At 36.1% G+C, this 20,303-nt stretch overlaps 1 protein-coding gene across 1 annotated transcript in view; it reads right to left on the reverse strand.

Annotated features, from left to right (window-relative positions):
* SUPT3H (SPT3 homolog, SAGA and STAGA complex component) overlaps positions 1-20,303 on the reverse strand; it is an 82,857-nt gene that overhangs the window by 32,726 nt on the left and 29,828 nt on the right. Inside the window, exons 2-4 of the mRNA XM_086461651.1 lie at positions 3,803-3,889; positions 2,496-2,586; positions 649-785 (exon numbers count right to left, since the gene is read on the reverse strand). Of these exons, the coding sequence (XP_086317777.1) occupies positions 649-785; positions 2,496-2,586; positions 3,803-3,817 (243 nt within the window). The 5' untranslated portion in view covers positions 3,818-3,889. The remainder of the gene's footprint in view (positions 1-648; positions 786-2,495; positions 2,587-3,802; positions 3,890-20,303) is intronic.

Here is a 20,303-nt window from a genome sequence, read left to right on the forward strand (position 1 = left end):
CCAGTATAGATAAACCTCAGTGAAAGCAAGTAAAACTGGTATCAAAACCATTGTTCCACAGACTTCCATGCTAACACAGCTACATTGCTTCTTGATCCCACACAGCTTTTTAAGAGTGATACGGTACTGCGTTCTGTAACGTAGACATAACTTTTTGTATGTACATAGATCAGAAATTAGGACTTGAAAGAAGGACGGAGAGAAGAGCATTTACTGAAGCACGTTTGCACAGAATATTTTAATTTATCTGTAAGCTATGCTATATGAAAACAGTCCTCAAATGCTATTGAAACAATTTTCTAATGAGACCAATAATGAAGAAAAAAATGATTGTGAAAAATGCATGTGAAAGGTTTATAGATAGATTATGTTTTCTATAGGAAGGAAATACAACTATATGGCAGACAGTATCCATAACTACCCTTTTGTAATCCTTCTTCTCAGCAGGCATGCTTAGATATCAGGAAATATTTGAGGGAATAGGAAAAACATGGAACTAGGATTCCTTTAGACCATTTGGGCAAAAGGAAAAAACATGTAACAATGACGTAATAAGCAGCATGAAAAAGGCATCAGACCAGCACGATGTATGAAATATTTCACTGATTTCTCTGCTGGAGCTGGATATCAGCAAAAGAAAAGAATTACCTCCATCCGCTCTTGCTTAACATCATCAATCTCATCATCTTCAAACATGGCTAATAGCTCTCCAGTCTGGTCAATGGAGTTGAGAAAGTCTTGAGCAAGCTTCTGCCGTTTGTTGGTGTTATTACTGTTGAATTTGTCTTCACAAAGGTAAGCAAGGAACAACAAATTTAAGTTATTTGGCTTCTCCAAACAGCAACTGATGTCCCTTAGAGGGACATATTTTAGAATCAGACGCACTATGCAGAAAAGGCTTATTCTGACTGTCCTCCTCAGACAAGTTGTGGACCTGACCAAGGGGATGTCACTGCTGTGCTGCAGTAGCACTATGGTAAAAAACCACCTTTAGTGTTTTCTAGTATAACCTAGTGTTTTTTTGTAATCTGCAGAAACCTAGTCTACTGCTCATATATCATTATTTCTCAGTGAAGAATCCACAGTGGACAGAGATGTAGTAAAAAGTTCCCTTCCTCGGTTGCACAAAACCCTCACTCATTGAACAGAATATATAGAGGAAATGTTCTTTCCTGAAAGCACACAGAACATCCTCATTACCTACAGCCTAAAGCAAACCATAACACAAACGCTAAGGTGCAGCTCCATAGGTGATGGACCATTGCTCTACAGTAAAACCTAGAGAACCCTAGAAGGGTGATCTCTGTTGTTCTAAACAGAATGGCGGCTATAAAGCCATTAGCTTCATAAAATCAAGTTAATGGCTTCAATTACCAAAGCCTGCCAGAAAATGCGATTGTTATTTCCTACATGAACTGTGCTTAAGAAGCTTTTCATGGGCATCTAAATGGCTTATGAAAATTGTTTGTTTGTTTTAAAAAGTGATGCGTTTTAAAAAGCGACGCAGACTTAAGTATTAAACAACCCAAACTTGTCAGGCAGAAAGCTCTACTGTCAAATTGCTTGCAAAAAAACAATATACTTGCATGGGCGGTGAAAACAAAATGCCACAGGCAAATTAAATCTCAAATGAGTTGACAAGACTTATCCACAGATTGACTAAGTCAAAGCAAGAAATACAATGTTTATCTAACATCAATGTGGATGCTCAAAGGAACCTAACACAAGGAATTTATTGTAAGGGAAAAAAAATAAAACAAAAGGCTCTGAGAAAGGAAATAAGTTAAATACAAAAAGTCGTGTATGGACATTGCTAGAGGTTATAAAACTATGGTAAAATTTAGGTTTGCTACGATAAGTTTTAACTTTACTTTTTTAAAAGGAAATGGTAATTCTTCCATTAATATAAACCAACAAAACTTTATACCAGCAAATTATATGGCATAAATTAAAATATTTTTAATTCAAAAAGCTTTTATTTTAAATGCATTGATTATAAAATCTGTGACTTACTCATAGAATGGGGAAACAAAAGTGTTTCCCATTCTTTAAATGACAGATTCAAAGTATAAAATGTTAAACCACACTGAAAACAAACCCAGGTCATATGTTAGTATTCAGTGCTTTCAGATTATGGGATTTTTTTGTAAAACATGTCAAAACCCTTTGATAATTATTTAAACAAATATCCATTCGATTGTAGGCAGTAGCTGCCGCATTTAAATTATACATGCTGAAATCAATTAGCCCTTTAATCAGCACCAGTTTCATCAACAGAGTTCTGACATTAAGCAACCTTACTTATCATTTGGGTGGTAGATGCAAATACTTCGGAAGCATTTCAAACAGAAAAGAAGAGATGAAAACCAAAGTACTTGAAGTCAATATTTTTGTGTCTTTAACTATTTAGCAAGACATTAATACTTCACATTGAGCTGTTCAGATAACTTACAAAATATTGAGCCTCCCCCAAATTAAGTAATTTTTTTTTCTACCTTCAAGGAGGTCATCTTCTTCTATTCCTTTGACAATTTTAGATTTGTAGTCTCGAAAAAACATGTATTTAAGTAGTCTTCTAAGCTTCTTCTAAAAGAAAAAGTACATTTATATTAATTAGTATTATATAGTTATTTTTTATTTATACTAACTTTGTAACACACAATCGTAAGAATGTGTAATACATTACTCAGTAAATATAATTTCTACAATGTTCAAAATTTTTGAGTCTGCAGAAAATCCATATATAGACTACATCAAGGTTAGTAGCAATTCCACATTAAATATTATTTATTTGAGCTCCTTGGTACTTTGCTTGCCAACTGTGAGACAGAAATGGGTTTGACTTTCAGAAAGCAGAAATTCAGAAATCAGGCTTCTTTTAGGACACTCCAAAATCTTTGCTTAGTTTCGAAATTCAAACCTACAAATGCATACTTCCATGAACTTTGACATTCATATTAAACACTGTTTTCAGTATAGCCTTATAGATCATATCAGATAGAGAAATTGCAGTGGATTTTCACGTTTTAGTGTTTTTTAATTTTAACATGGTTTTGGTCATTGGGTTTCACCTATCAACCAAGGAAATAAAAACAAAGCAGAAAGAAAAGCGGAAGGGAAGGAGGGGGGCACTAAGGAAGAAAAGGAGATAAAGGAAGAATAAATAATGTTGGTAAAAACAGTCAATAATAATTTTGAATAATTTTGATATTTGAAGAAAGAAAATTAATTTAGTCTTGTATGGAAAATTATTAATTTTTTTAAAAAAAATTATTGACCTACTCTACCTACCATCCAGAGAAAGCAAGACCATCCCTAAATTTGGAGATTTTAGTGACATAAAGTACAGGAAAAGTAGTATAAAGGAAAATCAAGACAGGATTTTCTGATGGTTTAGGTGACAAAAATGTAATGGTCACACTGTCAGGTATCACATCTATATCCTGCATAACTAGGAGGAAATTAGAACAATTGATTTTTAATAAAGAAGACATAAAGTATAAGGATCGATATTTGTACCTTTATTAAGAAATGTTTTTGAGCTCTAAGGTACATTACCCACCCTAAAGCTTAGTGAAAAAAAATCTATTGATAATTGAAGTTATAGGAAAAAAATTAGAATCCATTAAAATGTTATACAATTATTGCACTGTGCACAATGCAATACAATTTCAGAGCAGCTATACTTTTAAATAAAGCAGTTTGTGGTGACGGACTCCTTTCACATAGGTTAAGCAAGCACTTCAAAACACGATAAGCAGCTCACTACATAAAGTAAGAAATTTCTGTCTTATTACTATACCTTATCTTTGCGCATTAAGAACAGGAGATCTTCAGCAGAGATGACTCGAGCTCCTCTCAGCTGAGAAACTTCAGCTGCTTGCTGCAACTAAAATAAATGAATAAATTAGATGGCTGTTTCTGCGTCAAAAAATTTATTCACCAGGGTTTGTTTTAAATAAGTTCAGATAATATTTTGCATGGTAGTGCATAGCAAAATACAAGCTATGCACTAAAACACAAGCTGGGACTCTCAAAGGTGTCACTCACTCGGCTCTTGTTAGCCAAGAAGTGAATAACAATTTTACAAAGACTGAAAGACTTTTGAGAAATCTCAAGCAAAAGCTTTTTTGTTTATATTTAAAATGATGGCTTTTAAAAAGCGCTACATCCTTTTTTAAATTTCCTTGCACCACATTAGCCAAGAAAATGAATATATAATTCTCTCAGGCAATGTAAAAATGCCAAATTCTTGCCATAGCACTTTATCTGCAACTGTGGAAGGGCGGCTGATACCTCTCACAATTTTTTAGAATAACAAATATTAATTTTAAACAGCTTACCTAAGTATTTTTTGAAAGAAACTCTACCCCTACTTGACTTATCATGAGTACAAACCAGACTCACATTAAGAATTTTTTAGGCGTAATTTTATTTCATTTGAGAGAAAGAAAATGAATTCATATGAAACACCAACTCTATTAATAAAGTATTTGGAAAGACCTTACTGAGCAGACCAGGCCATTCAGATATGAAAGAGATAAAGATGAATGCCACAAAAATTGATAAGAGGTGGCCAAAGGAGTGTGAAGCAAAGAACTACGCTAACCAGCATCACGACAGTGCCTCTAAAGGCCCCAAATTCCTGTGCTGTAAAGAGCAAAAATCTCTTTGTAAGGAACTAAGCACATCAGCCTTGGGTTCACCTTCAGTAGGTGCAGGACACTGGGCTAGTTTACACACAAATAGATCATATCAAAACCACTACAAGATTAGAATCCAAACTTGTGCAAGCTGACGCTTATCAAACTGCTGCATTAAGGAGGTCCAACTCAAATTCAGAAGCCTACAGGGTTTGCTCTTTTCACCTTGCTAGCCTTTGGTTCTGGGGTAAGATGATGCTGTAGAGGAGATGGGATAGAAAGGATACTTCACAGCGTGGAACATGCCTTTTCCTCTAAATTCAAAAGTATTGTCCAAAAGGCAAGATTTAATTACAATCTCTTTGCTCTTATTCTTGTTCACCATCTGATGGATGAACTGACAGTGAGCACAGTACAAAAGTTATCTAAAGGAGAGACGCCTTAAAAAATTCTTGTTATTAAAACTCATACACACTTGTACCATGATCGATAAACAGAAATTTAATTTATTTTCAAATATCTCTATATTCTTCTTTCAAAAATGAATTAATGCACCTGAAAATAATTTAACGAAATCCTAGCCTTCATACTCACACTAGCAATGGTTTCACTCAGTATCACTGGCTGAATAAGTATATTATTAATCTGAGCTCCCATGCTGCTATGACTTGAAATAGGACTATTCAGAAGTTAAAAAGATCAACAAAAACAGTAGCTGTTTCTAATATCCAAAGGAGAAGAAGGGGGGGGGGGGGGCGGGGGGGGGGGGAGAGATTTTCATTTTGGCAAGTGTTCAGTGGTCAAAAGATTCAGTCCATAAATCATAATACTGGACTGCATTAATTTTTTTCCACACTAATCACATGCATACAAAACGTTAACTGTATCTCGTATGCACAACACAAAACATACTGCATGAAGAGTTTCAGATTTTCCCCTCGAAACCCTCTTTTGGCCCTTGCAGTCACAGAGACCAGAGAGATTTCAGGAATTCAGAAGTCACAGTAATATAATCTTGCTTGAAAAATGTAAGAATGTGAAAAACGATAGTTCTATTTTTTGGCATAAGCAAAACTGTTTCTTATTCTGATTAGTTTGAGGGCACACGAGCTACTTATATTTCTAACATAAAATATAAAGAGCTGGATAAAAATAAATTTACCAAGAATGAGCCAATATTCATCTCTGGTGTAAATCTATTGCAGTTAATGGATTTATGCCAAGGCTGACTTTGGCTCCTCTATGCTTGAAAGTGTTACAAAACCTGACCTTAGCATGGTGATAACACAACACAGCTTTTCCAAATATCATATAGAACAATGGCAGCAATATCCGACGTGAAAGTATGCTCTAGTTCCCTAACACATACAGGACCATAACTGTAATCTTCAAGTTCCCTTCCAACCATTCTATGATTCTAGAAGACATTAATTTTCTTTCCATAAAATTCAGACATGTTAACTTCTGCGTGTAGCTGAAATACCTTATTTTTCCAAATGAGAAACGTGACAACACCATTTAAAGCAAAGATTGTTTGCAAGTTGCTTACAGGAGAGTAAGGAGAGGATGCCAAATTCACGTCCCATTTGCATCTAAGTAAATCCTGAATAACACTGTTTACTTTAATGGAGTTATTCTGGGCTAAACACAAGATCAAAATCTGGAATAATATTCTCAGTTTCTACCAAAACAATGAAAACTTTATTCTCGTATTGCCTCGACTTTTGCATCTATTTTATTTTAAGGAATGAACACACAGCATTTACTTTCTTTGGCTTAAAGAAAGCAAAATACGAAAATAATTACTTCCTGTACAGTTATAAAATATGGATTATTTATCCAAACAGACCATAATGAGTTCTGCATTGGTACACATATTTACCTGGGAAACCAGGATATACTCAGGTAAATATGTATCCAAGCAATTAAAAAAAAATTACGTACCACACAGCCGAGGTTGGGGGGAAGATATATTTATAGTTTTCACACACACATAATTGACTCATTCAAACCACAACACGAGTGCTTTGCTATAATTAGTATTATAAGAAACTGTCTTATTTGACTGTCCCTGAGTTGCCATTAACATGCAAAAAGCCCCGACTCCTTAATTTCCGGAGCTGAAGGCCTTGCTGAGCCATTACCTCGGCTGCGTTACAGGATGAAGGGGGATTTCAGGAAGCCAGACGGAAGAAACCATCCATCTCCGAGCACCCGCGCATTTATCATTCCCGAATAGCAATTTTCAGCTACGCAACCTTGAAGTCGGGAGGTCTTTCACCTTTTGCTGCAATGGCAGTACTGAGGGTTTTTACTTTATGAGCAGTGGGTCTACTGCCCACGACTCCAGATGACAGATGTGATATCAATGCTGCAATAACTTTTCATATCTGAGGATACTATATGGCAACAGCGGAGATACGGCAAGAATTTCCCACCATCTCCCTCCTCCAAGCCTCAGCTATATTCAGTCCCAGTCACAGAATCTGCAACAGTTCCAACATACTCACTGTCTTTTCCCACTTTTTTTAATGATTATAATTATTTAGTCCACATTATAAAATATTTTGGTTTGGATTATTCTGAAAAACAGCAAACAATCCAAATTACTTAAGATTTTTGAAGAAAATTTGGCTAAATGTCCTAATACCAGCAAACAATATTTGAGACCTCAGAGTCTGAATATATATTTTATTACAGCCAAATTATGAACCCCTAAAAGTGAAGTTTAAATAACGGAAGTGTTGAAATGACTTTAACTATAGGAGTGCAAATAGCTCTGTTAATAATTAGGAGTTTATGAAAAATAAGTGTATTTTACAATTTTTCACATTACAAAGAAGGTAGTATATACAGTAACCATATTTTAAAGTCTAAGAAGAACTGGCTGGGGAATAATATTTTAAAATGTAATCACTGGTTTAATGACTTTATGAAGTTAACTTTCTTGGCAGGATGAACTGAAGTATGTTAACAGTCACCTTACGGCTATTTTCTTTTTGCAACTTCTGCAAATTATAAATTTGTTGAAAGGGGTATTCATTCTCCTATGACAGAAGCACAGTTACTTCAATGGTACTGTCTGCGTTTGGTTTTTTTTTTAATAATTATTTTTTCTTCCACTACCTCCAAAGTCAACAATCACCAATACTTCTACAAAAACATCTTGACGAACAAACAGACAAATGCTGGAAAACAAATGTACTATGTTGTGACATAATCCTTCCAGTTAAACTGCAGGACGGAGTCGAAATGGTAATGTTTGCATGCCTTGAAACTGCTGGGAGCCAAGAATAATGCTTCAGGAGCTATGATTTTGTTTTCATTACAGAGGAAAATTAGATCATAGTTCACCTGGCTGAATTTTTTTATTCTGAGGCAGGAAGGTGTTTTGTTATTAAATACACATTAAAATGTCCTATTTTTTCTTCTTTCCTAGATCAAAAATATGCAACTATAAAAATAACAGTAGAATATTCTGAATTTAGATATAGTGCTGTACAGCTATTCTAAACAGAGCATCCCAATACTTTTTTGAAAGCAATTAAACTGTGACTTTCACTTAAATCTTTCCATATAATTCTTACATACTACTAATGCTGACACCTGAGCTTCTAATCCTACTATACACGGGAAAAAAATACAGAATTTGTTTCCACTAGTCAGCATAGGAATGTGCTTTACAGAGTTAGCATATCCTGGAAGGATAATTACATTATGGAGTCCATTAGAGCACTCTATTAGGTAATGATTTAACCCACACAAGGGTTAAGCAGCATGGCTAAACTGTCACAAGCTGTCTAAAACATAAAACTTTCGTCTGCAGATTAAAAGACAACCAATTTTCTTCTGACTAGGTATCTGTTTTCAAATCTAAGTATATTTTACCGAAGAACATTTAATGTAACACCAGGTGACTATGTGTGGCCTTGAGAGGATAAAGCTCTGCATCCAATTTTGACGTGTTAAAGAATCATAGAATTGTTTAGGTTGGAACAGACCTTTAAGATCACAGAGTCCAACCGTTAACCCGGCACTGCCAAGTCCATTATTAAACCATGTCCCTAAGCACCATCAGCACGTCTTTTAAATACCTCCAGGGATGGTCACTCAACCACTTCCCTGGACAGCCTGTTCCAATGCCTGATAACCATTTTATTGAAGAAATTCTTCCTAATGTCCAATCTAAACCTCCCCTCATGCAACTTGAGGCTGTTTCTTCTCGTCCTAGCACTAGTTACTTGGGAGAAGAGACTGACCTCCACCTCGCTACAACCTCCTTTCAGGTAGTTTAGAGAGTGGCAAGCGGAGCACTTTCTTGCTTGACATACAGTGAATTTCAGTCCATACAGATCAGAAGAATAAGAAAACACCAGTTCATACCCCACAGTCTCTGGCATTTACTGAGAACTTGTTTTCAGGTACAGAATTCCTTGTATTTGTTTCTTAAAAAAAAACCTTACTCTGAAGCACGAGGGATTGCTTCATCTTGTTTTCTAGCAGGTGGCAATGGGTTTTGGTTTCCACATTTCAGCCAATCCGAAGAGTCAGATCTGGATACAGAGAGTCTGCAGCCAGTTACTAGCAGCTGGAGAAGAATTATCCCAAAAGCATCTCCAGCAACAAGCAGGTTACAGAAGAACCCCTTCCCTTTGAAAGCATAAAGAGTATATCTACAGGTCCAATACTCAACGATGGTTTTAAGGTGACAAGCAGTTGATACAAATTTTAGAAGTCAGAATGTTCTAACACGGGAGAAAACAGCCCCTTCCTCAGCTGCCTTCAGACTGAAATTGTAGGAAAGCCAGTCCTATGAACTAAAATAAACAGCCCTACATCTCAGCCTGCATGGTTTTAACCATACTGCTGCTATCAAAGACCCCTACAGATTAGTATGATGAAGTGCGTTTAATATAATTTTAGACATTGTCATCTCTCCATTCTACTGACAAGCCACATAATTTTGATCATACATAAGGTTGAAGGGATTTTTTGGTTTTGTTTTCTGTTTTTTAGCAATATAGTCAGTACAATCTGTGTATGAGAAATTCAACGAAAGAAGGTACACACTTATAGGGAGTGAAAATAGCAAGAGCAGAACACCCCGCACCTTGCTTGAGCTGATGTTCTTCATGTTACAAACAAGATCATTCTAAAAATACAAAAGAAAAAAAAAATCAGAAAAATGTACACAGCCTTTAGAAAACTATATAGACTCTGCCTGTGTAATGGAATGGGCAAACAGGAAAATGCACCATGTTCCTGGAGCTTGCCTATGGTGTACCCACAGTTCAACCCTGTAGTTGGAAGGGGAAGGCTTTCTACTGACTAATGTCATAGAATTGAATATTACTAAACAATTCTGTGTTAAAGCACATACCATTTATCTTCAAGGAAATGTGTAGAGACAACATCAGAAGAGGCTAGACCATATTTGGCCACCCAGGACAACTTCAGACTGTACCCTACAATACATCTCAGAGCAGCAGATTCCCAAATCACAGTGATACATGGGGTTATTCTGCCATAGGCGTGGACACTTACCAGATCTATGTCCATCTGATTCCTCAAGTCTATTAAGCTCCCAGTGGTCTGAAGCTCTGCCATTTGTCAGCCCTCCCCAATTTAGTATTATCAACAAAGCTGTTGAGCATGCCCTGTGTCACCCATCCAGGTTGCTAATGAAGACATATGGGCCTCATTACTCCACTCTTTACCAATATCTAAGAGACTTAAGTGCTACTCAATAGGAGAAGGGAGGGGAAAAAGAAGGTGAAAACCTTTTCTCATGTGAGGAATAATTCAATTTTGACAACAGATTTTGCATATTTGTTCAGCTTTTTGGATACAGTGTAGTAACTGCTGTAGCTCAGTAGGCAGTAGAGCTGCAGGAAAGCTGAGTCCTTGTGCCCCCTGTTTTTGACTTTTAGCAAGCATAAACCATAGCCAAGACCCACATTTCTTGACGCTCTGAACCATTCTTGTTTAAATTATTAACAGGAACAAATATTAGAAAAATGATAACTTAGCAGCCTAGGGTCTGCTATTGAAAGTGAAGATTTGCATCTACTAGACACTGTATGATTTTCTTTAAAATATATTGGGTAGATTAAATAAGGAAAACAAATTGCCAAGTAAACGGCAGAATTAATACTGCTATTTTACAAAAGATGAGCTTTAAATCAAAGTATTTTTTTTAAAATCTCTTTTTTATAAATAAATTAAGCTCAACTTCTTAAATTGGAGCTTGTTGCATTTTCTGCCACACAGGAAAATAATTTAATGCATTTGTGAACAATAACTGCATTTTAACATAAACTTCAGGCATGACTCTCTCCTATTTTTCCTTCTTTCAATTCTAATTCCAAAATCAACATTTTGGGACAACATTTTATACCTGTAATTCTTCTACCATCCATGAAACAAAAGAAACCCTATTGCACAGCTGACATTTACAGCAGGCAATTCTAACCAAACAAAATGAAATTATACCAACAACGTTAAAACCTCTAAGTACAGAAAAGTATTCAGACTCATTGAATTCAGTTTTAATAAGGTCAAATTATGGAGTGGCTACATAGACGTTAATTCAAGATTTGGTGTAGCACTGGAGACAGTCACTGCTGATGGTTTCTCCCACTATTGCTGGTGATAACAGCAGGCAAGAAAACAAACCTTGGAAACTTCTACTGTAGTTATTATTATTACTAGGGAGAAAAAATAAGCTTGAAAAATAGCATCCAAAGGGAAACGACAGAGTAGTGTTCTCCAGAATGAGCAAGAGACCATGAAAAAAGATTTGTGAAATGTGAACTTTGTAGATATGATTCATTAGCCAATATAAACCCAAAAAATTCTCATGGACACGAGCACTTCAACCTCACCAAACATGTGTCTCTTTGTGAAGATGATGAGCATAGATGTCCTCTATAGACTGTTCTACGATTGCCAGGATATTCTAGATGCTGAGGAAAATCATGCCATCCCACTGTAAATCACTGGCAACAAATTTCCCTGTATATATTCCAAACAAATGCTGACGTTTTGAAGGAATATATCATAGAATCATAGAATAATTGGGGTGGGAAGGGATCTTTAAGGTCATCTAGTCCAAATTATAATAAAACTGGGACTCAAACTTTCATTTTCACAGCAGTATCTCAATAGCTATTCCAAGTTGAAAATCTCAATTATAACTATCACTTCCGTCTAAGTTACATCTTTGAATGCCTTTTTGATACTAAAAGTTACTTTGAAAAAATAAGAATGTGCAATCTTTTCAGCAATAAATGCATTTACCTTTCCTTTAGTAAAAGAAAAAAAGAAAAACAATTAGAATTTACCCTTCTTAAGAACTGAAGATAACATTATTTTCAAATATTTAGTCTATTAACTCACATTTATTTCCTCTCCATCAATTCTGTCTATTTCTTCTCTTTCTCCAATATTACTATGGCATGCAAACCAGCAGAGGTTTACATTATACCACAGCTTCCTGTCCTTTGGTTTCAAATCCCAGAAGAAACCACCATTCAGGATTATTGTTACACAGTTTCCAATGCTGCAAGCAGAAAAAAACCCCATTCTCTGTTGATTGAGAGACCATCTAATATAAACAGGTTTCTTTCTCCCATTACTGTAGAGAGTAACATTTGTTTAAATCATGCATCCTTACATTGCTCACACAGGAAAATAATCATTGCCTTATATTAGTTTCACCAGAATACTAAATACTCTTCCTTTCCATATGACAGCAAATTGGAATCAGGCTTCAGTGTTTGTCACAGGGAAAATAAGACATATATTTACCTATTCCAAGCACAGAGATAAAGTGTTTTTAGAGCACGCCTCAGGCTAATGAAAGAACTGCAAAGCAAGTATTACTATGAAGAGCAGGCAACCATCAGTGCACTGAATACAGAGAAGACAGGACCTTAATCCTCTGGCTGAACTGATCCCAAAGTCAAAAAAATTTTCTCCAAACACCTCAAAATGAAGGACAAAAACATATTTTAAAAAATTAAATCCCACAAAGGACATAAGCAAGACAATGCTTTGAAAATTTAGACCTAGGGAACAGAAGGAGAAAAAGAGGATCCAGGTTCAATCAAAAATATAAAACGGCAACATTTTCCATCAGAAAGCTCCACACTCATTTACAGCCCTGAAGAGATATGCCATGACGTTCATACCTGGAAATACTATGCTAGTGGTGGAAGACTTTGTAAGTTAAAAGGTTTTACCTGAAAAGATTCACATTATTTTCTATTCTCATGTGCTCAAATGCACATGTCGACCAAGTGGGATCTTCTTACTTTGCATGGTGAGCGCAACTAAATGCTACAGGATTGCTCAGATTAAACAATGAGACACATAATACGTATAAATGACTACGGGTTTAAACAATTTCGGATGGCAGACAGGCCATATGGGTGTCTGGGCTTGAGGTAAATTATACCACCTGCAGACTTTTGACAGAGAGGTAAGTGTCATCTCACAAGACGTACCCAAATTATCAATAGAAAAAGAAGACAATAATAGAAAAAAAAAAAAAAAGAAGTAAATAACATTTCATTTCAATGCTTTTTCAACCATAATATATGCATGGAGTGTATGCTATGACACTAGAGAAAGTTTCAGTCTGTTCTGTAATCTCTACTCTTAGGAAAAATCATTTGTCAATGGGGACAAGTTATAATTCGAACGTGTAATAAAATAAGAAGTTTAAAGAAATGTTTCTCTTCTATCAAGAAATCTCTCTCCTGCTCATTGCAAAATCCAAAATCTATAGCACCTTTTTTTCAAGAATCTTCTAATCCAAGATAAAGATAAAAATAGAGGGAAATTTATGAAAACAATACTCCCAGTCAAATATAGAGCCATTTTTACGTAAAAATAAGAGGAAAGAAAGCCTAAATTTTTGTATGTATGTGTCGGTTTGCTCTATTATCTTTTTTATTTATATGAATTATAATTCTCAGAGCTTCAAAAAATACAAGGTAAATCATACAGATGATAGCATAAACATGGCAGATTTTCTCTCGGGAAAATGAAAGACAGAAAAAAGGAGGGAGCTTTCACTCAGAGAAAGAAAAGAAAGCAACACAAAAGAGAGAAATGTAAAATCTGAACAACAGATATTTGTGTCTGAAAACCAGCACTGATTTCCTAACTCTTATTTAATGTTCATTCTTTAATTAACATTCATTTCCCAAGGACATAAGTTTGAAAAGGCTGTTTCACATTACTTTAGCACAAAGAGAAAGAATCACTTTTAAGCCATGAAAAGGCCGGGGAAAAAAAAAAATAAACATGCCTTCTGAACATAATTTCCTCTTTATTGCTACTGCAAAGTTATGAAATGAAATCTATTATTTAATTACATTGGATCAAGCAACAGGAAGAGAAGGAGTGTTTGAGTCACAACATCCCTGTAAGGATAAATTACTACACTTCCTCTTGCTAAAAGACAGTTTTAATGGACTGAAACTGTGCAAATGGTTAAAATCAAACTACTGGGAAGTAGGAAGATCTTCTTGCTTACATAAAAACCCCATAAAATGTACTCTGAAATTCTTAACAGAAATATCGGTAACAATAGAGGAAAAAAGCAGCAACATTTCTGTCAGAACATTAATAGTTTAAAAATTATTACATTTATTTGGATTCTGTGCTAGAATCTGAAGATAGTTTAAAAACTATACAACAGATTATGGACCAGCTCTGTTTTATGCTATGCATTGGAGATGTTTAGATAATCTATTATGAAAACTTCAAAATTTATCTGCTATTACTACCAGAATTTTATTAGGCATAAGGGATTTCCCTTAGCTGTGCTTCAGTAATGTTTACTAGATCTTTCAAATTGAATGCAACTGTTGGAAAAGTTGAAGTATTTTATTTCTTAAGTATGTTCTTGGCATAAAAGAATGGGAGGGCTTTGAACTATAATGAAAAGATAGGCTGCATTCTAAAATGTTGGAATAGATAACTTGGCAACTGGTATAGAGTCCACAATGGGGATATGAATGTGCAAATGCTATGATGTTTTCTATAATTTAAATTAACTTTGACTTGTGTGGAGATGATCTGAAATAACCTTTCATGGAAACGCTATCTTTTCTCAAAACTAGAACATGCTAAAACATGAGGGCATTTCACAGATAATTTGAAGAACAATGGAAAATATATTTGAAGTTGTTCAGGAAAGCTCCTCCTAAGCCTAAGGGTAGCATGGGAGAAAGCATTTATTTGTAAAAGCTATCCTGCAGGCAACAGAGATTGATTTCCTAGGCCCATCAGAGACTGGACTGACCTCTCAAGGCTGCAGGATGGATAACATGAAGGGGGTGAGTATAAGCCATAAAGTTTTTTGGGGAAAGATGCAGAGAGGTTTTGAGAGGGATAAAGGAAACAAGATATACAAAGCTGTTTGCAGAAATTTTCTAGATGAAGGATTTTCACACTGTCCTCCTAGTATTTGGCCCACGGTCTACTTCTAAACTTCTAATACACTCTATGAAAGCCATCATAAAATAAAATGTTTCAGTCATGTGGTGTCTCACAGAACTCTGTGATTCTTGCATTTTTTAAAGAAGTCTGATCTTCAGTGGAAAATGCTAGGAGGCTATTTGTTCCTAATGAGTAGATGTCTATATCTATAGATATCATCTGTATCTATAGAACCCAGACTTCACCTGCTGAACATAGGAAACCAAGAGAATATGCCACGACTCTCATCGTATGCGATGTATTTCTGAGTCTTCTCTTGAAATTCAAGTGATTGGCTACTGTCAGACTTCAACTTGGTCGGATTCAGTGAATTTTTTAATATTTTACCTACCACTGCTTCACAATTAAAACTTGCATGTTCTCAAAATGGTTATGAATCAGAAAGGCTTTGGCAGATGGTCAGTCCAGAGTCAATCCAAAAAACTATCAATTGACTGAGCCAGAAGTCTGACAAAATAGAGGAGATGAGATTCATGTCAAGGGACAGAAGTACTTGGTCTTTTGCAAAAATGTCTGGAAATGGGCAAGAGGTCCAAGCTGTGGACCTATATACATCCATTAAGAGCAGACAAATGAATTCCCCCGCCCCAAGGAGATCTCTGCTTTGCGAATCCAACTGTACAGTCTCATAATTAAATGCAGCTCCACTGAAACTGCTCACGTGTTAAGTTACTAAGGCTGAGCAGAAAGCCAGGATATCCATTACTGGTACCAGAGGAGTCAGATAATGTCAGTGATGCCAGTAGGAAGGAGGAAAACTAGTGTTTCCAGCATTTATCTTTGTCCTTTGGGAGCCAGAAAGGAAAGTGTTAGCAAAACAGGTTTGATTTCAAGGGACACCGAAACATCACCAAAATCTTCAAGAGGAGGGGCTCAGGGCAAAACAGCAAAGATGAAAAGAAAAATCTGTACTTCTCCAGGAAAACCATGCTGTAGATCGGCATATGAGCACAGTGATTCTGACTATGGTAAAGGCTGAGCCTCAGTACAATCGCCAGGATTCAGGTTGTTCAGTTCCTAAAAAACGGTAGCACAGATTTCTTCAAGACATCTTGATATTTCTCCATGAGCACGCAGTCTAAAGGGTCTGCAAAAGGTTACATATTTCTCTAATTATTAGAAGTATTCTCTGAAGTGTTTAAGGAAATACAGAGAAGACCATCTAAAGATAAAGTGCAATTGCTAAAGTGCAAATGATGAATTTATAACAAACAAACCCACCCCAAAATCACAACAAAAAAGCATCAAAACACAAATGCAAAAGTACCTTCATTCCTTAAAAACAATGGAACACTGCCATTTTTATCATGCATCTATAAGTAAGTGAACTCAAATATCAGTCACAAACTGATAATTATCTTTACCAAAAAAGAGTAAAAACAAGCATGAGTAAAATCAATACAGGTATGACCAAGATCGAAAGAAATCTCTGTTCTCAGAATGACAGCATGGATGACGCTTTTCTAAAAGACATGACGATACAAAGTGAAATGCAGAGTGGATGAAGAAAAGTTGCAAAGCTGGGTAAGATTCAAGAAGGAACACAGGTTATTGAAGGGATTTAACAGGTAAAGAAAGCAGAAGATACAATTACTAACAATAAAAAATAAAACATTCTGTATTAATACAGATCACTCACTTTTTGAGTTGCTTTTAAGGTTGATTTATTTTTTTGGAAAAGCTAGGTTACCTACATGAATTTTACATTTTTGTTCATATGCCAGTGATACCTGTTCTACATCCATTTTACAAATAGGCAAAACAAGGCACAGAACAACTCTCTGCACATGGGCAAAAACAGGACCAGGAGAAACAAATGCTCTGTTTGCCTCCCTCACCAACCAATTAACAGCACTCCTTCACTGCTAACTATTCTTCTCTAATGCAATACGAAACATCTGCAAAATAATGCAGAAATATTAAAAAATCCAAACAACCAAACCTCTTCCGACCTTTAACTTAGGAGTTTTTTGTATCTAGCTAGTATGGACTCCTAAGCAAAAACTATAAATACTTCCCAGTGCCTAAAGCTGTGAAATGCAGAGGTGATTTAGCAGACACACAAACCGTAAAAACTGTGCCCGATATATTTCTCTTCTAATTTAGAGTAAGTGGGCCAGCCTTATATCATACATAATCATAATTCTCAGTGACATTTAAACGAAAAACTAACTAAACATTTAAACGAAAAACCTGCAAACCTCCATAAAGCTTTGCAAATAGTATCAGTCATTTTAATATAAAGCTAAGAGACAGTCGCATAAACAATGTCAATGGAGTCACAGGTTTGCAGTTTAGGACCTGGACCTGGAATACTATAAAAGTAAATCCTTATATTCATAAGAAATCACTTTTCAATCAGTGGCTTTCTGAGGAGGAATAGGATCTGCAGCACACAGTAAAGCCATACCATTACAGGTCAAGAAGTATGGGAAAATAGAACTGCCAAAAGTAAAGCTTAATTAGCTTTGCAAGTCAAATTAAGAAGCAAAGCAAAGGAGGCTTCAGACGTAAAACAGTATGAAGAAAGACAATCCGTGCAGGATGAAATAGAGATGGAAAATCTAAACACGGTTCCAAAACATGAGAATAATTTTCACTGAGCATTGAGAAGAACTGAGATTTTGAGCATGGGAGCAAATGTACTACTACTCTTGGAAGACATATATGGAAAGAAATTATTTCTAATGTACTGAATGGAAGTAAAAATCAAATATTTTAATGCACTCCAGTCATCAGCACCAGATAACTCAGATGTGAATGAACTACAAACATAACTGAACGTCTGCTAGCATTAATACTCAAATAAATCAGCTAAGTTTTGGGACGCACAAGGGATCAAATAATTATAGCTGCTGCCTATAAATACTTGAAGAGCAATTAGAAAGATGATGGATCCAAATTCGTCTTGGTAGTGTCAAATATGACGAGGGGAAACAGCCAGAAATTGCAATTTGGAAGGATCAAGTAAGGATCTTAGGGAAACCCTTCTCCTGGGAGGACAGAACAGCCCTGCAGCAGTTAAGTGGGAGTGGCTCAGAAAAATTCCTCGGTGGAGCTTCCAAAGCCTGAGCTGGACAAAGCCAGAGCTGATCATCTGGTCTAGTACTTGTGACAGTTCTCCTTTGGGCAGGTTGGCCTAGATGTCTCCAGGGGTTTGACCATTTCCTTCCCCTCTGTATTTTTTATAATCTTACAGAGTTTTGGAGTAAAGGAAATTGTTTACTTCTGTTTTTACAGGTTCCAGCACAACAGTCACCCTCTCCTCCATTTGGAACAGGGTCCCCTATCTACTGCTACTTCAAAATTAGAATTGTTATCAAAAACAGTGTGTCAACAAAGTGGAAGTGCAGAAAGCCAGAGAACACAGGTGGAGGCAAGACAAACCTCACCACATCTTTGAGCTGTGGCTACAACCATCAACTCGGAAAGTCATCTGCAGCCAGCTCCCCAATACCTATCAATCACAAGGAAAAGCCTGCAACAGCACTGCTAACAAGGAGTGAGAGAAATAAGGTCTGCTCTTTCACACCAGCAGTCCCACTGTGCACATAGGACAAGATGAAATTTGCTGACTCCTTCAGTAAGAACAAATAAATACATAAAAATAACGGGTTCATTTGCAGCAAGTCATCTTGGCTGAGGAATGTCAGTTGTGTGTAAAATGAGTTGAGCAAGGTTATTGGGGTTTCTTTTGATAGAACTTGAATGAAAATCAGATTCTATGATGGTGTAAGTATTCCCAGAGTAGATTCCTTAATTATTTGCAGCCTTGGTTCATTGAGATAAATAGGCTGTGCTAATATGTGTTTGAGCTTCATTTAGAAAAAAATAGTTATTTGTTACAGATGTATCTCTGCTCTGTGTACTCAGCCACATACTGCAACTAATAATAAAATGCAGAATGGTTGAGCTCATACCTCACAGTGAACTTCATAATTTCATCTAGTTAAGATTTGCCTTCTTAAAACCCTATAAGCTAAATCCTAAAGACCTAACACAAGTTTTTACAGAATAGCTTGAGAAACAAGGCCTTTTTAATGGATTCATGTACACAGTGATTTATAGTACAGAGTCACTACTGTTAATTAACTTAAGGCTGTTGGGGTTTTTAGATTCTCCTTAGATATATTTCCCTTTATACCTTACAGATGTAATAAACTGTAACACATCAGCTAATGAATGAAAGAGGACATTTGTCTCACAAGGAGGGAGCACCTCAGAGAGTGTTTCTGCTTTTTACAGACGCTTGTAGTGAAACCGGTGGCAAGGACAACAGAACTGAGACTGAGGTCCCCCACACCAGGACAAATTTCAGGTTGTAAATAAACAGGCACCACCACAAAACACATATACTACGCTGTCCTTTTCTAATAGTCTTACAGAACTTTACAAGGAAACTCAGTAACATTATCCACACTTTTCTAATTTGATACCCGAGTCACAGAAACAAAAATTAATTCATCTTTACATTTTACTGATCCTGGCTCATCATTTCAGTACCTGACCCCATCCTGAATATGACCCACTGGAGTATACTTACAACTTTTATCCACTGCTTGCCTCCAGAGAGAAACCATATTTCAGATATCTCCCTTCAATCATCTGATCAATATGATGGCAGTCTGTGTAAAGAATTCTTTAGAGCATGCTGCGATGTCCACCTTTTGGTGTGATGTCTGCCTTCTGTCGTCTCACTGATAAGTTTAGTGACATCTAATGTATAGTCACTTGATGGGCCCTGAAAGTTTTGTTAAATGACATCTATTGTCAGAAAAGAGATATAAAAAGATAATGCGATATGCTGATTATCCACAACGCACAGAAACACGCATCTGGGTGCTTCCCATTCCTTTAACCTCCAGTCAGTTGCAAAAGTTTGACACTTCTTGGTGACACCAGCAAGAGTGGCTTGCAAAGTCAACGCGAACAGTGAGAGAACCAACAGAACTCACATGTCCTGCGTCTCCACAAAATGCGTCATCCATCATGATACCGGTTTAAGATGTACATCAGGTTGCTTAGTGAACCTGCGTTTATTCTCTTGAAGATTATATTCAACAAAATCAAAACAAGGCTAAATGATTTTTGATGGATGACATTTGGCCCAAAATGCAAATTTAAGTGTTGTAGCAGTAACATGAAATT

The sequence above is a fragment of the Leptosomus discolor genome, chromosome 2 (genome assembly GCF_034619465.1).
Source record: "Leptosomus discolor isolate bLepDis1 chromosome 2, bLepDis1.hap2, whole genome shotgun sequence".
NCBI classification, from domain to species: domain Eukaryota; kingdom Metazoa; phylum Chordata; class Aves; order Leptosomiformes; family Leptosomidae; genus Leptosomus; species Leptosomus discolor.